Consider the following 17,087-nt stretch of genomic DNA (forward strand, 5'->3'; position numbering starts at 1 on the left):
TCAGCCTGGAGAAGAGAAGGCTCCTTATGGGGAGACCTTAGAGCAGCTCCAGTGCCTAAAGTGGGACTAGAAATAACCTGGAGAGGGGCTTTGGACAAGACCCCCTAGGGACAGGCCAAGGGGAATGGCTTTAACCTGCCAGAGGGGAGACTGAGATGAGCTCTTAGGCAGAAGTTCTTCCTGTGAGGGTGCTGAGGCGCTGGCACAGGGTGCCCAGAGAAGCTGTGGCTGCCCCACCCCTGGCAGTGTTCAAGGCCAGGTTGGACACGGGCTCGGAGCAAGCTGCTCTAGAGGAAGGTGTCCCTGCCCATGGCAGGGGGTTGGGACTGGATGAGCTTTTAGTTCTCTTCCAACCCAAACCATTCTGTGATCTGCCACACCAACCTCATGGCCACTTTTTATGACCCAAGCTAAAGGATGACTTCTTCCTTTACCTAAGTCTTTGGGATGACAGCTGAGTTTTGAGAAGAATTGTAAAAGCGTGACAGAGAGTAGAGATTTCCCCCACTATTCTAATGTGATTTATGAGCGTTCAAACTGCTTGGGACATGACAATGGTTTCAAAAGGAAAAAATTAGAAGGTACTTAAACCTAAATGAATTTCAAAACTGCTTTCTACTGCCATTGTTTACAATGGGTTTAATTATTTACAGGAAGAAACCATCCTATTGTAGAGCTGCCTGAATTTTTGAACAACCAGTAAAGGGAATAAAAATGAAAATCTTGTTTGTAAAGCACTGGATTAGCAGCAAGCAATCTGGGTTTTGTCTCCCTGCATAAATCTCTTAGATAGCTGGATCAAAGTAGTCCTTTGTGAAACAGACACTTCGCTGAGATTTTTGGAGACACAGAACATTTTCCAAAGTGAAACAATTTTGGTATCCAGCTTAATACAACTTTGAAAGCATTTTGAAAACTGGAATTAATTATAGTTAAATTTAATTCTTCTCCCACATTACATTGGGTGATTACATTTGAAGTCATGCTATGTAATTTCAATTATTAAGGTGCTTTTACGCTAGAAGTAGATAAGAGTCCTCAAAAACTGTCAAACTTCCACCAATGAAAATGTGCTTGCCTAACAAAAACTTACCCCAGTTGGGAAATAACGCAGTGCAGCAGTGCTCCTCCTGGGAGACAGGGAGCTGCATGCCAGCTGCAGACATGCTCCTACAACTTTAGGCTCCAAGAAGACCAATTGTACATCTGTGGAAGTTGCCCATTCAGAATCCTCATTCACATGTCGAGAGATCCCACCCACTGCTAATACAAAATCTGAACTGAGCACAGTTGCCACATCGCTAATAACAGAGCCACAACCCAAGAGAAGAAGTCGAGCTACACAACCCCTCGTTACTTTTTGTTGGCAACTTCCCAAGTCATTTTTCAGTTCATTTCAGTGGTGAGGAGAGGGGAAGTACTGAAGGATTTCATTTCGGGATCTTCATTTAAGCACTGCTGGCAGCTCTCCCTCTGCACGTGTGTACACACACTCTCTGAAATAACAAGCTATTAACATGACAGTTCAGGTATTTTAAAGGTGGGAAAACCAGTCTCTAAAGAGTTCATTGTTGTTTGGTTTTTTTTTAATTCAAAAGTAAACTCTTTCAAATGTTCCTTCCATTTAGCATATAAATTGAATAATTTGGTTAGTCTTTCTAAAAGCTCTTGTCTCTTCCAAACACACCCCATGCCAGCTAGCAGGCCAGGACTTGACATACCTGAGTGAGGAAGCCTCCACCTTCTTTCAACAGCACAGTACAAACACGTCTGCTGTCAATTCCTCATAGCAAGGTACACACACAGCCACTCCATTTACTTGAGAGCAACGGTCACTATTTACCACCAATTATTATAATTTCCTGAGAAAAGGCTTGATTTCAGTGTGTTAAGCATCCTCAGCTCTCCCCAGTGGCCTTGTGTGCACAACTGAGCAGTGCTATTAGGAGAACTCAGGCATGTTGCAATGTCCAGGCAAAGCCACTTAGCTCATAAAGCTCTTCAAGTACAGCTCATTTCTCCCCATCAAGAAGGCGAGGCAACAGATACAGAAATGGGCCTCCTTAAAAATAGCTGTGTTATATTCTTCTCCAAACAGAAATATATGAACCTATTTTCTTTGTCACACCTTCCTCAAATCACCAAGAATTAACTTTTCTAAAACGCCAGGAGCTCCTTCTTCCTCCTCGGCCATTGCAACCTATCTCGGTACACGTACTGTGCCTGGAGAGAATTCTTTCTCCAGGTAATGGTATTGCAGTGGGGCAGCAGCAGGAGCCGATTTGATACGAGTTTTAAACATAAACATATTTCCAGAAGAATAATTTATTCACCATCACACCCACCTCTCTACATACACAACTACTGCGTCTCCTTGCAGGAATTTTATAGAAGGCCCTGACTTTTCCAAAGAGATAATTACAGACTACGTGCTAACAATTATTTTTAGGTCTCAAGGCAAGACAAACACGGCGCAAATCAGTGATCCGTTTCACATCTCAAGCAACAACTTCAAATGTATTTAAAGCACAGTATTAGCAAAAGGAGCATTTTAATAACACTTAACCTGACATGGTTTTAAAAACACAAGACTATATCCTAGGGAACTATCAGAAGATCCTCTTGAAGGTGGCAGGGAATATTGAGACCAGTAATATCAAAAGTATTTACACCTGTTTCACTGGCAAAAGAAGGTGCTAAGCACAAGCCTGAGCCTTCAGAGCTCCCCTTGCCCTGGCCTTCAGGAGAGCTTTGTGTCCTCCCTCCACAGGCAAATGCTGGTCTCTCCTGAGGTGCCCAAATTGTTATTTCAAGCCTTGATGCTGTTATGTAACTCCCAGCAGTGCTTCTTAGCCTTTCACATCCTGACTTCTGTTTACTGATGCACTGCTTCCGTAAGTGTAGTAGCACATCAATTAATTATACAGTAGTATGCCTAAGCAGGTTTCCCCTGGGTTTTTACAGAAACCCTTTGTATTTCCTAATTATTCCGTGAGATTGCAACTCTTTTTATTACTGCAATAAAAGAAACAAGACTGCTGGCAATACTGTCTCCATAAAGGGTGAAAATGGTATTAAAACCATTGAGCCAAGCACACTTGAACTTTGGAGAATTCAGATTTAGTCTGGATTAACATTTTTATATACACGTAAACCATCAGAATGTACAGACAAAAACCATACAAATGAAGAAGACTGGAACTGAAGAACTGAGGTGACCTACTTTATATTTTATACTAAAGCAGATACATTCAGATCAATAGCAAAGTCTCCACTGCCTCCAACACAATGCCACCACCAGTTGGCCCACGGCAGCCCAACAAATTTCTGTGATCAGTTTCTCATGCCCTGACATGTTCTGAAAGAGGACATGTGCTCTAGATACCCAAGACCACCTTTCTTTAGTTCTAAGGCAGACATCCACAAACTCCCTCATTAATTTAAGGAAGAATTCAGGATTATATATCTTTTGCCCATTGTTGGCAGGGTCACACACAAACTTCCTGTCACCTGTGTCTATACACTTGAGCCACAGCTCTCCCAGCAGAGCAGCACTGTGGACTTCTCTTCAGCTCGGATGCTCTTACCCAATAACATTGGCAAGACTGGATTTGGAGACACTGCTTTAAATCTTACTCTTACCTATTTCCCAAATCAGAAAAGATGTGCCAGAGATAATTTCCACGTTATGAAAGCAGCTCTCTCTAGCATTCCACAGGGACCTGTCTGAAAAGCTGAACTGTATCTCTATACAGCTCCTTTTGCCCTGTATTTGTTCTTTGATGTACAAATATGCTACAGACTAAGTGGTGATCTCTTTGATGTTGAACTTTTATACTTTATTGCAACTAGCACACTTACAAGAGGAGCTGCCAGTCATTTTCCCTTCTAAACATTCACATTTCATGAGGCACTTGCTTTATGAGTCAGATTTCTTAGTAACTTGTTTTCAGAATTTCCACAAGAATGGTGCTACTCTTCTGGAATAACTTGATTAAAACCCAAGACCCAATCAGGTTTTTCAAGTATTACAAATTAATACCAGCATTAGCTAATATATCTGAATGTATTTAACACAGGATAATTACCTAGTCAAGTAGGCATTTCCTAAGTTTCTTCTAGACAATTCGGGCTGGTGCCTGGACTCTGACAGTGACCAGGAGTAGTTGCATTGGGAACAAGGAAAGCCAAGGCAAGCAGATGTTGGTACCTCTCTGGCTCCTGCGCCAGCCTCCAGCAGCTCACAGTTCAGGGGCTTCCAGAGCCAGAGGCAGCCTCTGCAGAGCAGCTTTTCATAATGCAGAGTGTATACATAACATTTTAGACTGACAATACCAAGGCAGGTTAAATTACAAAGTTAGTTACTTTTGTGACAAAACACTAATCAATGTTGGCAGGAATAATGCCATAAAGTGCAAATTTACCACCAGGGCATGCTTAAGCTGCCAGTGTGAGACACACAAAGGAGTTTCCATTCTGAAGCACTCTTACAAGGGCTTTTAAATCAACCCTAACAGCAGAAATTCTTCGGAGTGAGATTTTTTGCCACTCCAAAGGTCTCTGCTTTACAGTGACCTTTATGTTTGGCTGGTTATCCCTTCTGTAAGTATAAACACAGGGGTTGAGAGGGAAAACATCGGAAGAAAATTAGAGTATTTTGGAACAGCAACAGGAAGGAGGGAACATTTCCCCATACTGAGTTCTAGGTTTCCACAACACAATCAGTACTGCTATTGATGCCCCTCTCCGAGCCAGCTAACTTAAAGCTGCATCATCAGTGTAGCAGCCAGAGAAATGCACTACTTTGAACATTTTAATGTGAAAGTTTAAGATTTTAAATTGAGGAAACCATATTATAGCTTATTTGTTTGTAGGAAAAAAAAAAAGGACCTAAAATGGAACAAATTTGTTATAGATACTGTTTCCTCTTTTTCAAAAATATCTAGCAGCTCAGTGACCAAAAGCATGTTAAGAGGAAGACATCCTCGAAGGAGGGAGCACTCCAGGTATGCTGGGTGCTGCACCTCACCTTCCTGGCTGGGACCCGTGAAGTTATTCCCAGAGATACCAGTAGATTTAGAAGAGATTTGGTTAATTAAGAAGAAATCCTTCCTTATGAGGCCCTGGCACAGGGTGCCCAGAGAAGCTGCGTTCAAGGCCAGGCTGTACAGAGCCCTGGGTGACATCGTCTAGTGTGAGGTGTCCCTGCCCATGGCAGGAGGGTTGGAACTGGATGATCTTAAGGTCCTTTCCAATCCAAAACATTCTGTGATTCTATGATTTGATGATAATTAGAGCCAGTGGTAGAAATACCATAAACATCCCATCCTGAGGGCCTTTTTCAGACCCAGACAAAATTTAGTTCTCAGCGCACACCCACATTCTGTCATGCAGTAAAATAACCCACCAAGAAAAAGGCAAGGGTGAAATACTGCTTGTGTTACTGAGAGTTTTCACACAGAGTTTCCGTCAAAGCATCCTGTACAGGAGGCAGGAAAGAGGATTTTGATCCTCCCTGATCAGGGAAATCAATCCCTTGACTGCTCCAGCCCAGATCTTTTCCATGCTGCCGGCTGCCAGGGTGCTGCCAACCGCTGCTGCTATTCCTGCTATCATCAGGGAGCATCTGAGGAGGGAGGAATGCTCATAGGCCATTTAGAAGGCGCCTATGTATATGAGGTTTCTCAAATGAAACATCTCTGGCTCTTTAATTAACCTGTCTGGTTTTCTTCATTATCTGTTGATACAAGAATCCATCCAAGAGTTATACGCATCTTTATGTACTCACATTTTAAGCAAATACTTCTTTTAATTCAACAACACACCCACGTTACTACAAAAACTCTACCCAAAGCTGCACACAATGCAGCTCCATCAATCTAACAATTGTAGGGAGTGTCCTTTTGAGGGAAAACAAAACTGAGCATAAGCTCAGCTACTCTAACAGTCACCAACGACCTGCCCCTCTTCCATGGTGTGACCCTGCAGCAACAGGGGCAAACACACCTCCAGCATCCCAGAGTGCTCCAGCCTGCCAAACAGTAGCTTCACTCACATCTGTATTCACCAAAACTGGTTAGTAACTTAACATCCAGCTTGCAGACATTTCTACAGTGAACTGGCAGGAGCTAGTCCAAGGAGGGGACAAGCCAGTGGCAATCTACAAAAAGCAGTTTTCTGCAGTGCAAAAAATGAATTTATTAATTCCCACATTGAGCTTGAAGCAATCACTATAGGTTTACTAGAAAATGTGTATTTTCCCACAGCAACTACTCTGCCAAATCGAACACAAAGATGAGCTCATTAATTTAGCTGAATGGAAAAATGCACCCATTATGAGTAACATTACAGTTGATGAAGGAAGAGAGAAGCTACTGCTGCTCCTGTCAAGTAGAACAATTTATACCATCCAACTCTAAGTCAGAACTGAAGCATGCAAATGTCTGTGTACAGAAAGGGAACTCCAAATGTTCTGATCACCAGGGATCACTTTTCACCAGCTTTCTACACTCTACCTAGACAAAGAGCTTTAGGCAAAGAGCACCTGGGGCTTAGAGAGAATTTAACCTTGTCTTGGGGTGAGAAGATGATAAACGACACTTCCAGTCATGTCCCATTAGGCACAGGACCAGGCAGAGGAGGCTGGACAAGAGTCAGGTAAACACAGGCTCACGTCAGTTTTAGGCATGCTCAATGCATGCCATGGGATCAACTCCCAAGACCCTTGGCAGTCTCACAAAAGGTGCCACACGCACTGAGAACTTGATTTCCTATTGGATCATGTAAACCACACTAGGTCTTACACAGCAAATGACACCTGAAGGGAGAAAATTGCTGAGCCAATCCCAACTTCCCTGGGGTCTGGAGAAAGAGGTGGAAATTCAGTATCACAAACACACGCCCAAGCACAGCTGTGTCCCCTTTCAAACTGAAGTGGAGACTGAAAACCTGAGGCCCTGTACACAATCCTATCCCCACTGTTTCAGTCCATCTAGTCTGAAACCCTGGCAGGCAGGCATATGGCCCATGGTACTGCCAGCCAGACAAAACTCCAGCTTGAGGTCCCTTAAGTTTTAAAGGACACACTGACCAACCCTCTGTCACAGTGCATCTGTAACCGTGTAAAGATTTAATGTCACTTTTCCACCTCCTCATTTGAGGATGATCAACTTCTTCTAAAGTGCATAAATGGAGAGTCATGCAGTTGGCTTTATGAAGCTCCTTGTCCCAGGTTTCAATGGCAATAAATAGCCCAGTATTTCAAAGAACACAAACATTACTCAATAATTACGTGGCTGATACCCTATAAGTATGCTGACTATTCTATTTGCATTGTTCAGAAGTGAAGAGGTTAGACTTATTTACATCCAAGTAGCTTTAATTAAGCTTTGAGATAAATGCTCTTAAAATGAAAGCTGGGATGATTATACCTCTCTCAACACTGATTTTAGCCTAGATGGCTATGTACCTGCCATGACAAAAGGCCCAAAGGCTGGAACCACACAAACACAGAAGAGCCACAAGCTACAGGCCCTGCATCACTCCCAACCACACAAAAAAGAAAACAAAAATGCAATGAAATTGTGACCTTGCTGAAGCCAAATGCCTCAGTGTAGTGGAGCAAAGCTCCATGTATAGAGCAGCAGCAGTGCGGGCTCGCTCTAAGGGGAACTGCACCCAGCCGCATTCACTAACAGCAGTGAATCAATGGGCTATGTTTGATGGTGAGGCACACCGCCACAGTGCCATGGAAGCCCCACACCTCTTTGGGGGGACTCTTGCACTTGTAAGAGTTTTAAATGCCAGAGACGCACACCAGACTGTATCCGAAGAATGCAAGGAGCAATAGCACCTCAGAGACTGTAACTGCATGGCTGGGAACAGCTCCAGCTTTGTGTTTCTGAGCTGCACACAGGCACACAGCCAGAGGTGGCAGGGTGCAAGACAGAAGCCCTAACAGTCACAGCACTGGGCTCAGGTTTTCATGGATACCCATTTGCTCCTGTCAGCATGAATGCTTCACCTGCCCCTGACGCCAGCGAGGAAAAGGGAAGCAATCCTAGTGGAGTTACATTCTCCCACAAGCACGGAAGCTGCGTGGACTTCAGTGGAGCCGGGGCATGGTGAGGGACTCTCCCCAGCACATTGCCTTATACAGCTCCATCAGCACGCTCCCTACTGCAGTCAACCCCTGCGCTGAACTGGGGAACAGCACAGCACCCGTGAGTCACTCCCTGCTCCTCTGAACATGAGGCGCAGGTACCCGGGAAGCAGCCTGTGTCTGCCCCCTGCTCGCAGCATGGGTTCTGCAGCACTTCCGAGCGCCTCGAGCAAGAAAAGGGGAGAAAACCCAACCACCAAACCAGGCACAAACCCCTGCGTAAATTCAAGCCTTTGCTAACCACAGGCACTGCTCCCTCCCAAACAGTATGAAACATAACAAGAAAGTCCATCTGCCAGGCCCCCTAACAAGGCTTTCTGCTTCAACTTTTTAGTCTGTGGGTGTTTGAGGTTCTTTTCTCATCCAGCAAGCAGAGGTCTGCGCTGTACAGTCACCTTTATCTCATGACATACCTATTCTGGGAGGACAGAATCCTCCCACCCCTCTTAATCCTTATTCCAAAAAAGAGAAAAGAATAATCTTCAAGAGGGAACAAGAAGCACAGGAGACATTCTGCCCCATTAATTGTTTGCATGCCCTTTAGATATCAGTCCTCAAGGGAAAGACTGATCATAAAAGGAAAGCACTACTGCTTGCTTGATCTCTGGAGTTATCAGCTCTAATTGCAAACTACAGCTTACAGATAAATACAAGAAAGATGCATATTCATTTTTTCCCCTCTCACTGCAAATGAAAACAAACCCGAAGAGAGCATCATTCTACAAACCTAGAACACCTTACCTCATTGGAATGCAAATAAACCAAAAACCAACACGCAGCATCTCAACTTCCTCTAATGCTAGATAGAGAACTGCAAAGTCAGGCCAAGTTGCATGCATCGACTCAGGAGAGACAAAAAGACTTGCCAGTTTTGATTTAGTATGTACAGTTTAGAAACAAATACAGCAATTTAGAATTGTTGTGTAGCGCAGATGAAATACTAACAATGCCAGTAATTAGTACATGATAACAATCGTTTCTATACTGCACTTTAGGCAGGAGAAGCAGGAAAGATGATTTAAAACCCCTTAAGGTTAAAATGAAGTGCTACATCATCCCAGGAAAAAAAAACCCAACCCAACAACCAAACAGGTAAGGCTCTCTATAATAGGGAATGAGTAAGGAAATCAGTCCTTCTTATACACGCTGGGGAATACTTGATATAAAGAGGACTCAGTTCTTGACAGAGGGCTCTAGATGCTACTCTCTAAACTAATCAATGCCAAAGCAAACATTCACCTCCCCTCTGCAGAGCCAAGCTGCAAAGCTGCAGGCCATGACCCTGCATCACACTGAACCAGCTGCCCCCCCCCCAGCTCACTGAATAAAACCTGAAGATATTTCCTATTTCTGCAAAACCCTCACCCCAGACACCAGAGAAGCTCAACTACCCTCCTCTACAGCCTTATTCCTTCAGGGAGGTTCTATCTGTTAAGGGTACAGAAGCCCTTGCACGGTGTCCACAAACCACTTCCACCAAAACCACCAGTTTTGCCCCAATTATTTAGAATTATCTTAGAAAAATTACTGTAATAAGTATATTGCAATAGTAATAATAATGTAAAAATACTGTAATAGTAATGACTGTATTGCCAAGCCAGCTGGACTCACCCTTTTAGCTAAGCAAGAGCTGCATCTAAATGTAAAGAGTTTGATCTAGTGAGATGTTCAGCACCTACAGTTTTCGCTGACTTAGAGGACATAAGGATTCTCCATATTTGAAAGGAGTGTCCCCAACTGAGACCTGCACAGAGCATGCAACCGCCTTTGATTATTGCCGGGTGAGACATAAAGACAGGTTTCCTCTTCTTTTACTTGCAAATCTTGCGAGTCTTTCAAAGGGCCTGAAAAGTGCATTTCAGCAATAAACCTCAGACCAATCTTATCCTCTGAATGTGATGCAACAAATGTCTTAGGTACAAGAAAGTCATTCACATCAGTCGTATGAAATTAAAGCAGCAAGAAACCAGCCTCTCAGCTAGCAATTCCAAAGGCCAGATTCTGTTAATATTTAGTCAACACAAATTCTGTACCAGGGTTTTTGCTAAATTGGATTTAGCTTTCAATACTGCTACAGTGAAGGCAAATTTAAACCCACTTCACTTTGTGAAGAAACTTCTTTTTTAAACCTATGGCGAGATATTTTTCCATAGCCGGTTGTTTACTTCTGGAAACCAGAGTAACTACCAAGGTGCTGGCAGGCTGGTGCCAAGCTGCATGACACAAACCACGGCAAAAGGTCAGGCTTGATGGGCTCGGAGCAGCTCACCCGCAGGAAACGGCACTGCAGAAATCCCGGCCGGCTCTGCACAGCCTGGGTCCAGCGAGCCAGAGCAGGGAGCTGGCTGCAAAGCAAGCCCTGCAGCTCACAGCGAGGGAACCCCTGCTCGGCTGCGGGATCGACCCATCAGGTGCACTAACAAGGAAACCAACAAGGTCTGTTCCCTTAAAGAGGTACTTTTAAATGGTTGACTTTTCATTCAGAGACTGCGTCAGTTGGAAAACAGGCTGTGCTTCCCACAATCCAAGCACAGAACCCCAGAGCAAAACAACCTGCCTTACAAACAAGTAACAACTGATTCTGCTTGTCTGGTCAACCCTCCAAAAAATAGCAGCACTGCTGATGTCCACACAGTGAAAGCCAGGACCGGTACCTTAAATTCTACTTTAAGAATAAATACACCCAGGAAGAAAAACCTTAGAAAATGTACATCTACTTCCCCACCAATCTCTATCTAGAAATAGCCATATGAAGGACAGTAAAAATATTGCTAAGTTGATTTTCATACTTTATAAACTCATCACTAGACTGACTGCTTCTGTCCAGGCCTTATGACAGTACAGAACAAGCACTGCAGCTCTCACCAACCCCGAGCTCACTCATCCCTGCCTCTCTGCAAAGTAGGTACCATAAAATGGTAAAATAACACACTTTTGAAGGTAGCTCCCTCCACCTTGGGCTCACTTCCAGTAATGCACTGGCATGACACCCAAATCCATGTTTCTACTCCGGCGCAGAGCACTTACTACTATTCTCCTTAAGGCAACCTTGAAGATTCTGCCAGTGGAGACTCTCACAGGAATAAGCTTTGTACCAGTGAATATGCTGACAAAATGATCTGATTTCTTTGTAAACTTTTACTGGTAAGGATGTAAAGTTGCACTGTGCCTTCAAATCTATCAGCTGGTTCACTAGGCTGCATGTGTTATGAACTCAATCTTCTACAGACCCACAACAGTTAATAAATAATGTTAAAGCGCCCAAACACTCAGTCAATTATAACTTCGATGCTTCATCACTGCCTATTTTCTTAGAAATAGATCTAACACCTCCCCTTCCTCTCTGCCTGAAACCAGAAAGCTGCACTTCTTCTCACGCATCCTGTGTTAAGGCCATGTCCAGCCTCTTCATTGAGCCAGTCTGCTTTCTAGCTCTAAGTACACCAGTGCAGCTATTGGTGTGCTGATGGTTGGCCAACATTTTTACTCACTCAAGCCTCTCTATAGTCTGGAAATCTAAGGACTTCCAAAAATGAAAGCAAGCCCCTTTACCAGAACAGTATGGTGCATGGAAGAAAAACCCTGCAAACCTATTTCACACTGTACCAATTTGGGCTCCCTGAACAGCAACAGAAAAGGAATCAATATTCTTCTTTTTCACTTAAAAAAACCCAAACTTAAATAATTCAATGCAGAAATCTGTAACATCCCGTGTTTTCCTGCAGATCATAATTTTCTGCATTTTAACTTCAGAAGTGTAAAAGATCAGAAGAGCCAAAAGATGCCATCACAGCTCTGAGAATAAATAAAATATTCCATTCATCATTTTATGCTGCTCCCTTGTCCCTTTGAGCTTATAGAAAGCTGCATTCCCCATGCTACTTGCCTACTTCTCCCAAACTACAACACTGGACTGTGGATCTATTATCTGATGGCAGGCAGGGGTCACTTTAAGACAAACACTACCACACTTCCTCCAGCTGAACCCTGTCCAGCAAATTAGAGAAGGGATAAGAGACCAAGAAAGTTGTTCAATGCACTAGAAAACTAAGTAGGACGAAACAGGAACGCAACGTACTGCACCCGTACTCGGTAAAACAGACGGACCCAAGCATTTTTATAACAGAGCCCTTAGGAATTAGACTTTAAAACCCAAAAGCTGGGCTCTGCCAAGATGTTACATCAGTGTGGAAATGGGTTTAAAAGTCCCAAAAGAATAAAAAAAAGCAAAGCAGTATTTCCACGTTGAACTGATGAAACCCGAAGTGCCATGCCTGCTCTTTCACCTGAGCATATAAGGCAGTCACCCCTCTCCACAGTTTCAATTTGTAGACTTTCCTCCCTTTATTTGTTGTTTATCTGCTTTCATAGCTCTAACGGGCCTATGAGGGATATCCTGATAAATTCTTACCGGAACACGTGGAATCCTGACTGCTAAAATATCCATGATGCTCGCATTTCACAAACCGCATTTCTTTTGTTACAGATGCAAGTATCTGAATCAACCCGATCACATTTTCTTGCCAAATACGTTCAGCACGGCTAATGATTAATGAACACAGCACTTTGCTTTTTGTCCACAGAGGCTTCTCTCACAGAAAAGGAAGCCCTGCCACTGAAAATTCCCGTGGCTGCTACAGGGGCACGTTACCTGCTGCTCCCACGAAGTGGGGAGGGAGAAGGCACCAGTCTCTGCCTGAAGCACAGATCAATCTTCTCTTTCCAAGTATTTTTTTCCCTTTTTTTTAAATATAAACTTTAACAACAAACCCCAAAACTTATTTTAAACCGTACAGATTTAGTATTTCAGGAGGCGGGGGGGGCATTAAATCCAGCTGTCCACAGTAATACTCTTTAGATTACTATGAAAGATTGCTGTATTTAAACAAAATGGTTATTGCCTTTAGATCTTTTAATAGATCTGACTTTAAAAACGCACAGTGCAAAGTTCTATTGTGGACCTGGTTTTATTGAGCAGCCAGGCAGACGGAAAACACACCTCTCAACTTCGGATTTCTCACCTAAATCTTGGTTTGCCTCTCCCCGGTCTGACCCTGCCCCTCGAGAAAACCCCAGCTTTAAGAAAAGAACCAAAATCTCTGAGTAGCTCCGATTCCTTCTTTTACTCCAGTCTTTGCAAAACGAGCAGCTGTCTCTTAAGATGGTATTTTAGCCCCGTCGGTACCTACAAGATGCTGCACGTTCCCTTCCCCTTTACTGAAGACGGATTTCACAGCACGGATTTTCTACACGGGTGTGCAGAGGGCTCAGACAGCTCCTCTCCACGTTAATCATCACCTCTCCCTCCGAAGAGCCGCAGCTGCAGATAAGCGATCTCTTACCCTCCAACAGTGTAAAGTGTAGCGGCTCCGCGGGCTGGTTACCGCTCCGCTCCCCGCCGCCGTCCCAGGCGGACGCTGCCCGGCGCTCACGGCAAGGACCGAGCCTCCCTATCGCTCCGAGAGCTCCTACAAACCTGCCCCCCGCTCCCGGGGCACCCACACCGGCACCTCCAGGGCCAGCGCAGGCCCCGGGGCCGAGCGGTGCCACCGGCGCACGGAGCAGGGAGGCCACGGAGAGCGGCAACTCCAGCCGGCCCCACCGCTCCCGGGCCGGGCTGCACTCCCCGCCTTCCCCTCGGCTCGGCTCGGCTCCCGCGGGCCGCTCCTACCTTTCATCGCGGCGAGCACAAAACACATCATTTGTCAGGGGCGAAGCGGCGGGGAGCAGAGCGGAGCGCGGCGGGCAGGGAGGCGGGAGGGGAGGGGAGGCGGGCCGGGCCCTCGGCGTGAAGCACCAGCACCAGCACCGCCACCGCCTCAGCAGCAGCCGCCGCCGGCCGCCAGCGCAGAGCCGCGCCGCGCCGCCATCCCCCGGCCCATATGAGGCTCCATGTGACCCGCTGACATCAGGCCGGCCCCGGCCCCCCGCCTTGTTTACACCGCCCGCTCCCTCCCTCTCTCCCTCCCTCTGCTGCGCTCCCGCCCCTGCCGGCGCCGGGGGGCGGGCGGGCGGTCACGGGGCGAGTCCGGCCCAGCCCCGCGCGGCAGCACCAGCACCAGCACCGCCCCTGCCCCAGGCGCGGGGCCCTGCGCTCCGCCGCCGCTTACTGCTCGGCTCGGCTCGGCTCGGGACACAGGGCCCCGCACACGGCCCGGGCCGCTGCCGCCGTTGGCACCGAGCGCGGTGGCTGCGGCTCGGCCGAACGAACTGAGGAGGAACGGAAGGGGAAGGCTGGGCGGCGGGTCCGTAACGGCGCGTGCGAGACCGAGCATCGCTTCTGGAACAGCCGGCAGCACCAGCAGCGCCCGTCCCCTATAGTCCCGGCCCCTCTGATGAAGTTCAGCCCCCTTTCCCCCAGGGATTTGTAAGTGTTGTTTTAAGTAAAAAATAACCGTACTGAAGCTACCTCGTGGTATGACACGACTACACACTCGATAGTCGTGGACCTGATCGAGCAGAACAGCATTTACATTTTAAACGTGTCTGCTGCTGGGTTGATGTTCTCTCAGGATTCACTCGGACTGCATGAAGCATTATAGCACGGCTGGAGATATTTTCATGTGCTCTATAGCATCAGCTGTGACCATACTGTCAGCTTGCGAGATGGGAGTTTTGCATCACTGAGACACACATGTCCACGCTACAGAGGAATAGTGCGAGACTGAGCACAGGAAAACAACCTATGGGGAAAAAACCCAGACACTGGTGAAAGTTGCATTAACAAATCCAAGATTTTTCCAATTCCTGCCTCAGCCACTGGAAGAGAGTGTCACAAAACAAAGCTGCAGAGAAGCATCAATGCCTTCCAAGCTGTTTAACAGGGGTCTGAATATAACATCATAATTTGATATATAAACATTTAATGCAAATAAGAGAAGAGAAACAAACAGAAGCCAGAGGAAGCATCTTAGTGTTTGAAACAAAGCCTTTTATTCAGAAAAGGTCCTTATGAGACGAGAACACTGAAACAATCTTGTTATTAAATTGGCCCCTAAAGGCTAATGAGTTCTTAATACAGGATGATAATATTTAAACATGCATGCTTCAAAGCTATCCAGGTATACTGACCATTTATCAATCCAGTCATTTAAGTCCCATTGAAGTAAAATATTGTTTAAAATCTTACATATTTCAAAAATTTCCCAGCCCTAGTCTGCTGCTCTAGTGTAAATTTAGCATGACACCTTTGACATGAAGCTTCTGACCTGGGGTTGTCATACTTACCTACATGAAGCCATTCCTACCAGTAACACTACATGTAGGGTGAGGTACTGCTCACAGTGGCAGCTCTTGTCTCACAGGGGTTTGTGTTCACAGCGGCTCATCCACAGCACATGTAAAGTTGCAACATGCTGAACAGAGACATTATAGAACATCCTGGACTGAATCAACCCCCACTGACAGCACTGTTCAGAGCTCTCAGAACCTGCAAAATGCTGCTGTATACACATGGGCTGGCTGCTGCTTCTGCAGCTGTGGGCTTTAGATAGACACAAAACTTGTAGCACGCACAACAGAACAGAATGATGTCTTAATATACTGTAATGAGGAGTTAGATCGTTGTAAACATTTCACTCTGACACAGCAAGTAATGTCAGACCTATGGCTTGAAAACTGTCAGAGTCCATTAGTGCTAGTTGTCTTGTCAGACATTTAACCTTAAGGTACACAACATCACATTATTACTGATCTGTATTTATTTCCAGCCCAAGTGAAATGCAACTGGTAATCTGGAATGACATCTGATGTGCTAAGCGGCTTCAATAATAAACAGGCAGCGCAGATTTTGTATTCTAACAAATGCCTTACAACAGTTGCTTCATAAGATTATAGATTGGTCATCAGACACTTTAAGTGAGAAGAGCATACTTAAAATAGTCTATTATTTGGTGTCAATCTAAAGCCATCTGCTGACTGACTTTTGGATGTATAAACACATCCATTTGCACTTCAGTTTTCTGTCATCATTTGACTGCATAATGAGAATTCAATTCAAAATCCATTTCCTCCTGATTTACCAAACTATTGCAACACCAAAAGTCTCACTGGAGTTCAAACACCATCATCTCAATGACAACACAGAGATCACGTACCATCCCAAGAACGCTTAGCTCAGTGTTACAGTCCACTCAACACGCAATTGCTCTTGCTGGTTTGTACAACAAGGTTTCATTTGACTTGTATGAAAGCTTCCCATTGCCAAAGCTTGTACTCTATTGGTTTTGTTCCTGAAGCATATGGTAAATACCTGCAAAATACTGCAAGACTCTGTATACTCTTCACAGGAGTGAGAAACTACACCTCAGTAGAACCACTACACTTACACGTGGTTCTTTCTTAGATTTCTGCATCCAAACACCTCCTGAAGGTGTCAAATCTGTGTATTAATGGTTCAGACTAATTAGCTGTCTGGAAATTAGACCCTGACCATAGCACGTGTTTGTCCTTCATGCCACCTTTGCTTCAGAAAAGACAGTGGCTGGTCCCCAAGGATGGCTGGGCCTGATACTCCATATCCAAGTCAGCATTGCTCCCTTTGCCCAGTGTGCTGCTTCCTGACAGAGACAGTGCTCTGGCTGGGTGTCGTGGTTTAAACCCAGTCAGGTAATTCGTTCGCTCACTTCCCCCCCTTTCTTGCCCTCCCCCTGCTCTCAGAGGGACGGAGAGGAGAATCAAAAGAATGCAACTCCCACGGGTTGAGATAAGAACAGTTTAGTAACTAAGGTATAACACAAATCACTACTGCTACCACCAATGATAATAATGATAAAGGAAATAACAAGGGAAGAGAATACAACACCTCACCACCCGCTGACCGATAACTCGCCCCCCAAGCCCGACCAAGCTCCGACCGATACCTCCTCCAACCCTGCAGTCTCCCAGCCCTTCCGGCTAACTCCCAGTTACATCCTCGGCATGACGT

At 45.3% G+C, this 17,087-nt stretch overlaps 1 protein-coding gene across 3 annotated transcripts in view; it reads right to left on the reverse strand.

Annotated features, from left to right (window-relative positions):
- RORA (RAR related orphan receptor A) overlaps positions 1-17,087 on the reverse strand; it is a 343,624-nt gene that overhangs the window by 48,812 nt on the left and 277,725 nt on the right. The window contains exon 1 of one of the 3 annotated variants that reach the window (XM_061447167.1): positions 13,833-14,134. The exons of 1 other annotated variant lie outside the window; for it this stretch is intronic. In XM_061447167.1, the coding sequence (XP_061303151.1) occupies positions 13,833-13,863 (31 nt within the window). In that variant the 5' untranslated portion in view covers positions 13,864-14,134. Of the gene's footprint in view, positions 1-12,572; positions 12,870-13,832; positions 14,135-17,087 lie in introns of those variants that run through there. One more of the 3 variants, XM_061447165.1, reaches the window with a different exon arrangement.

This window comes from Pezoporus flaviventris, unplaced genomic scaffold (assembly GCF_033815535.1).
Source record: "Pezoporus flaviventris isolate CSIRO_AGI_PZ_B2104156 unplaced genomic scaffold, CSIRO_AGI_Pfla_v1 ptg000006l, whole genome shotgun sequence".
Classification (NCBI taxonomy): Eukaryota; Metazoa; Chordata; class Aves; order Psittaciformes; family Psittacidae; genus Pezoporus; species Pezoporus flaviventris.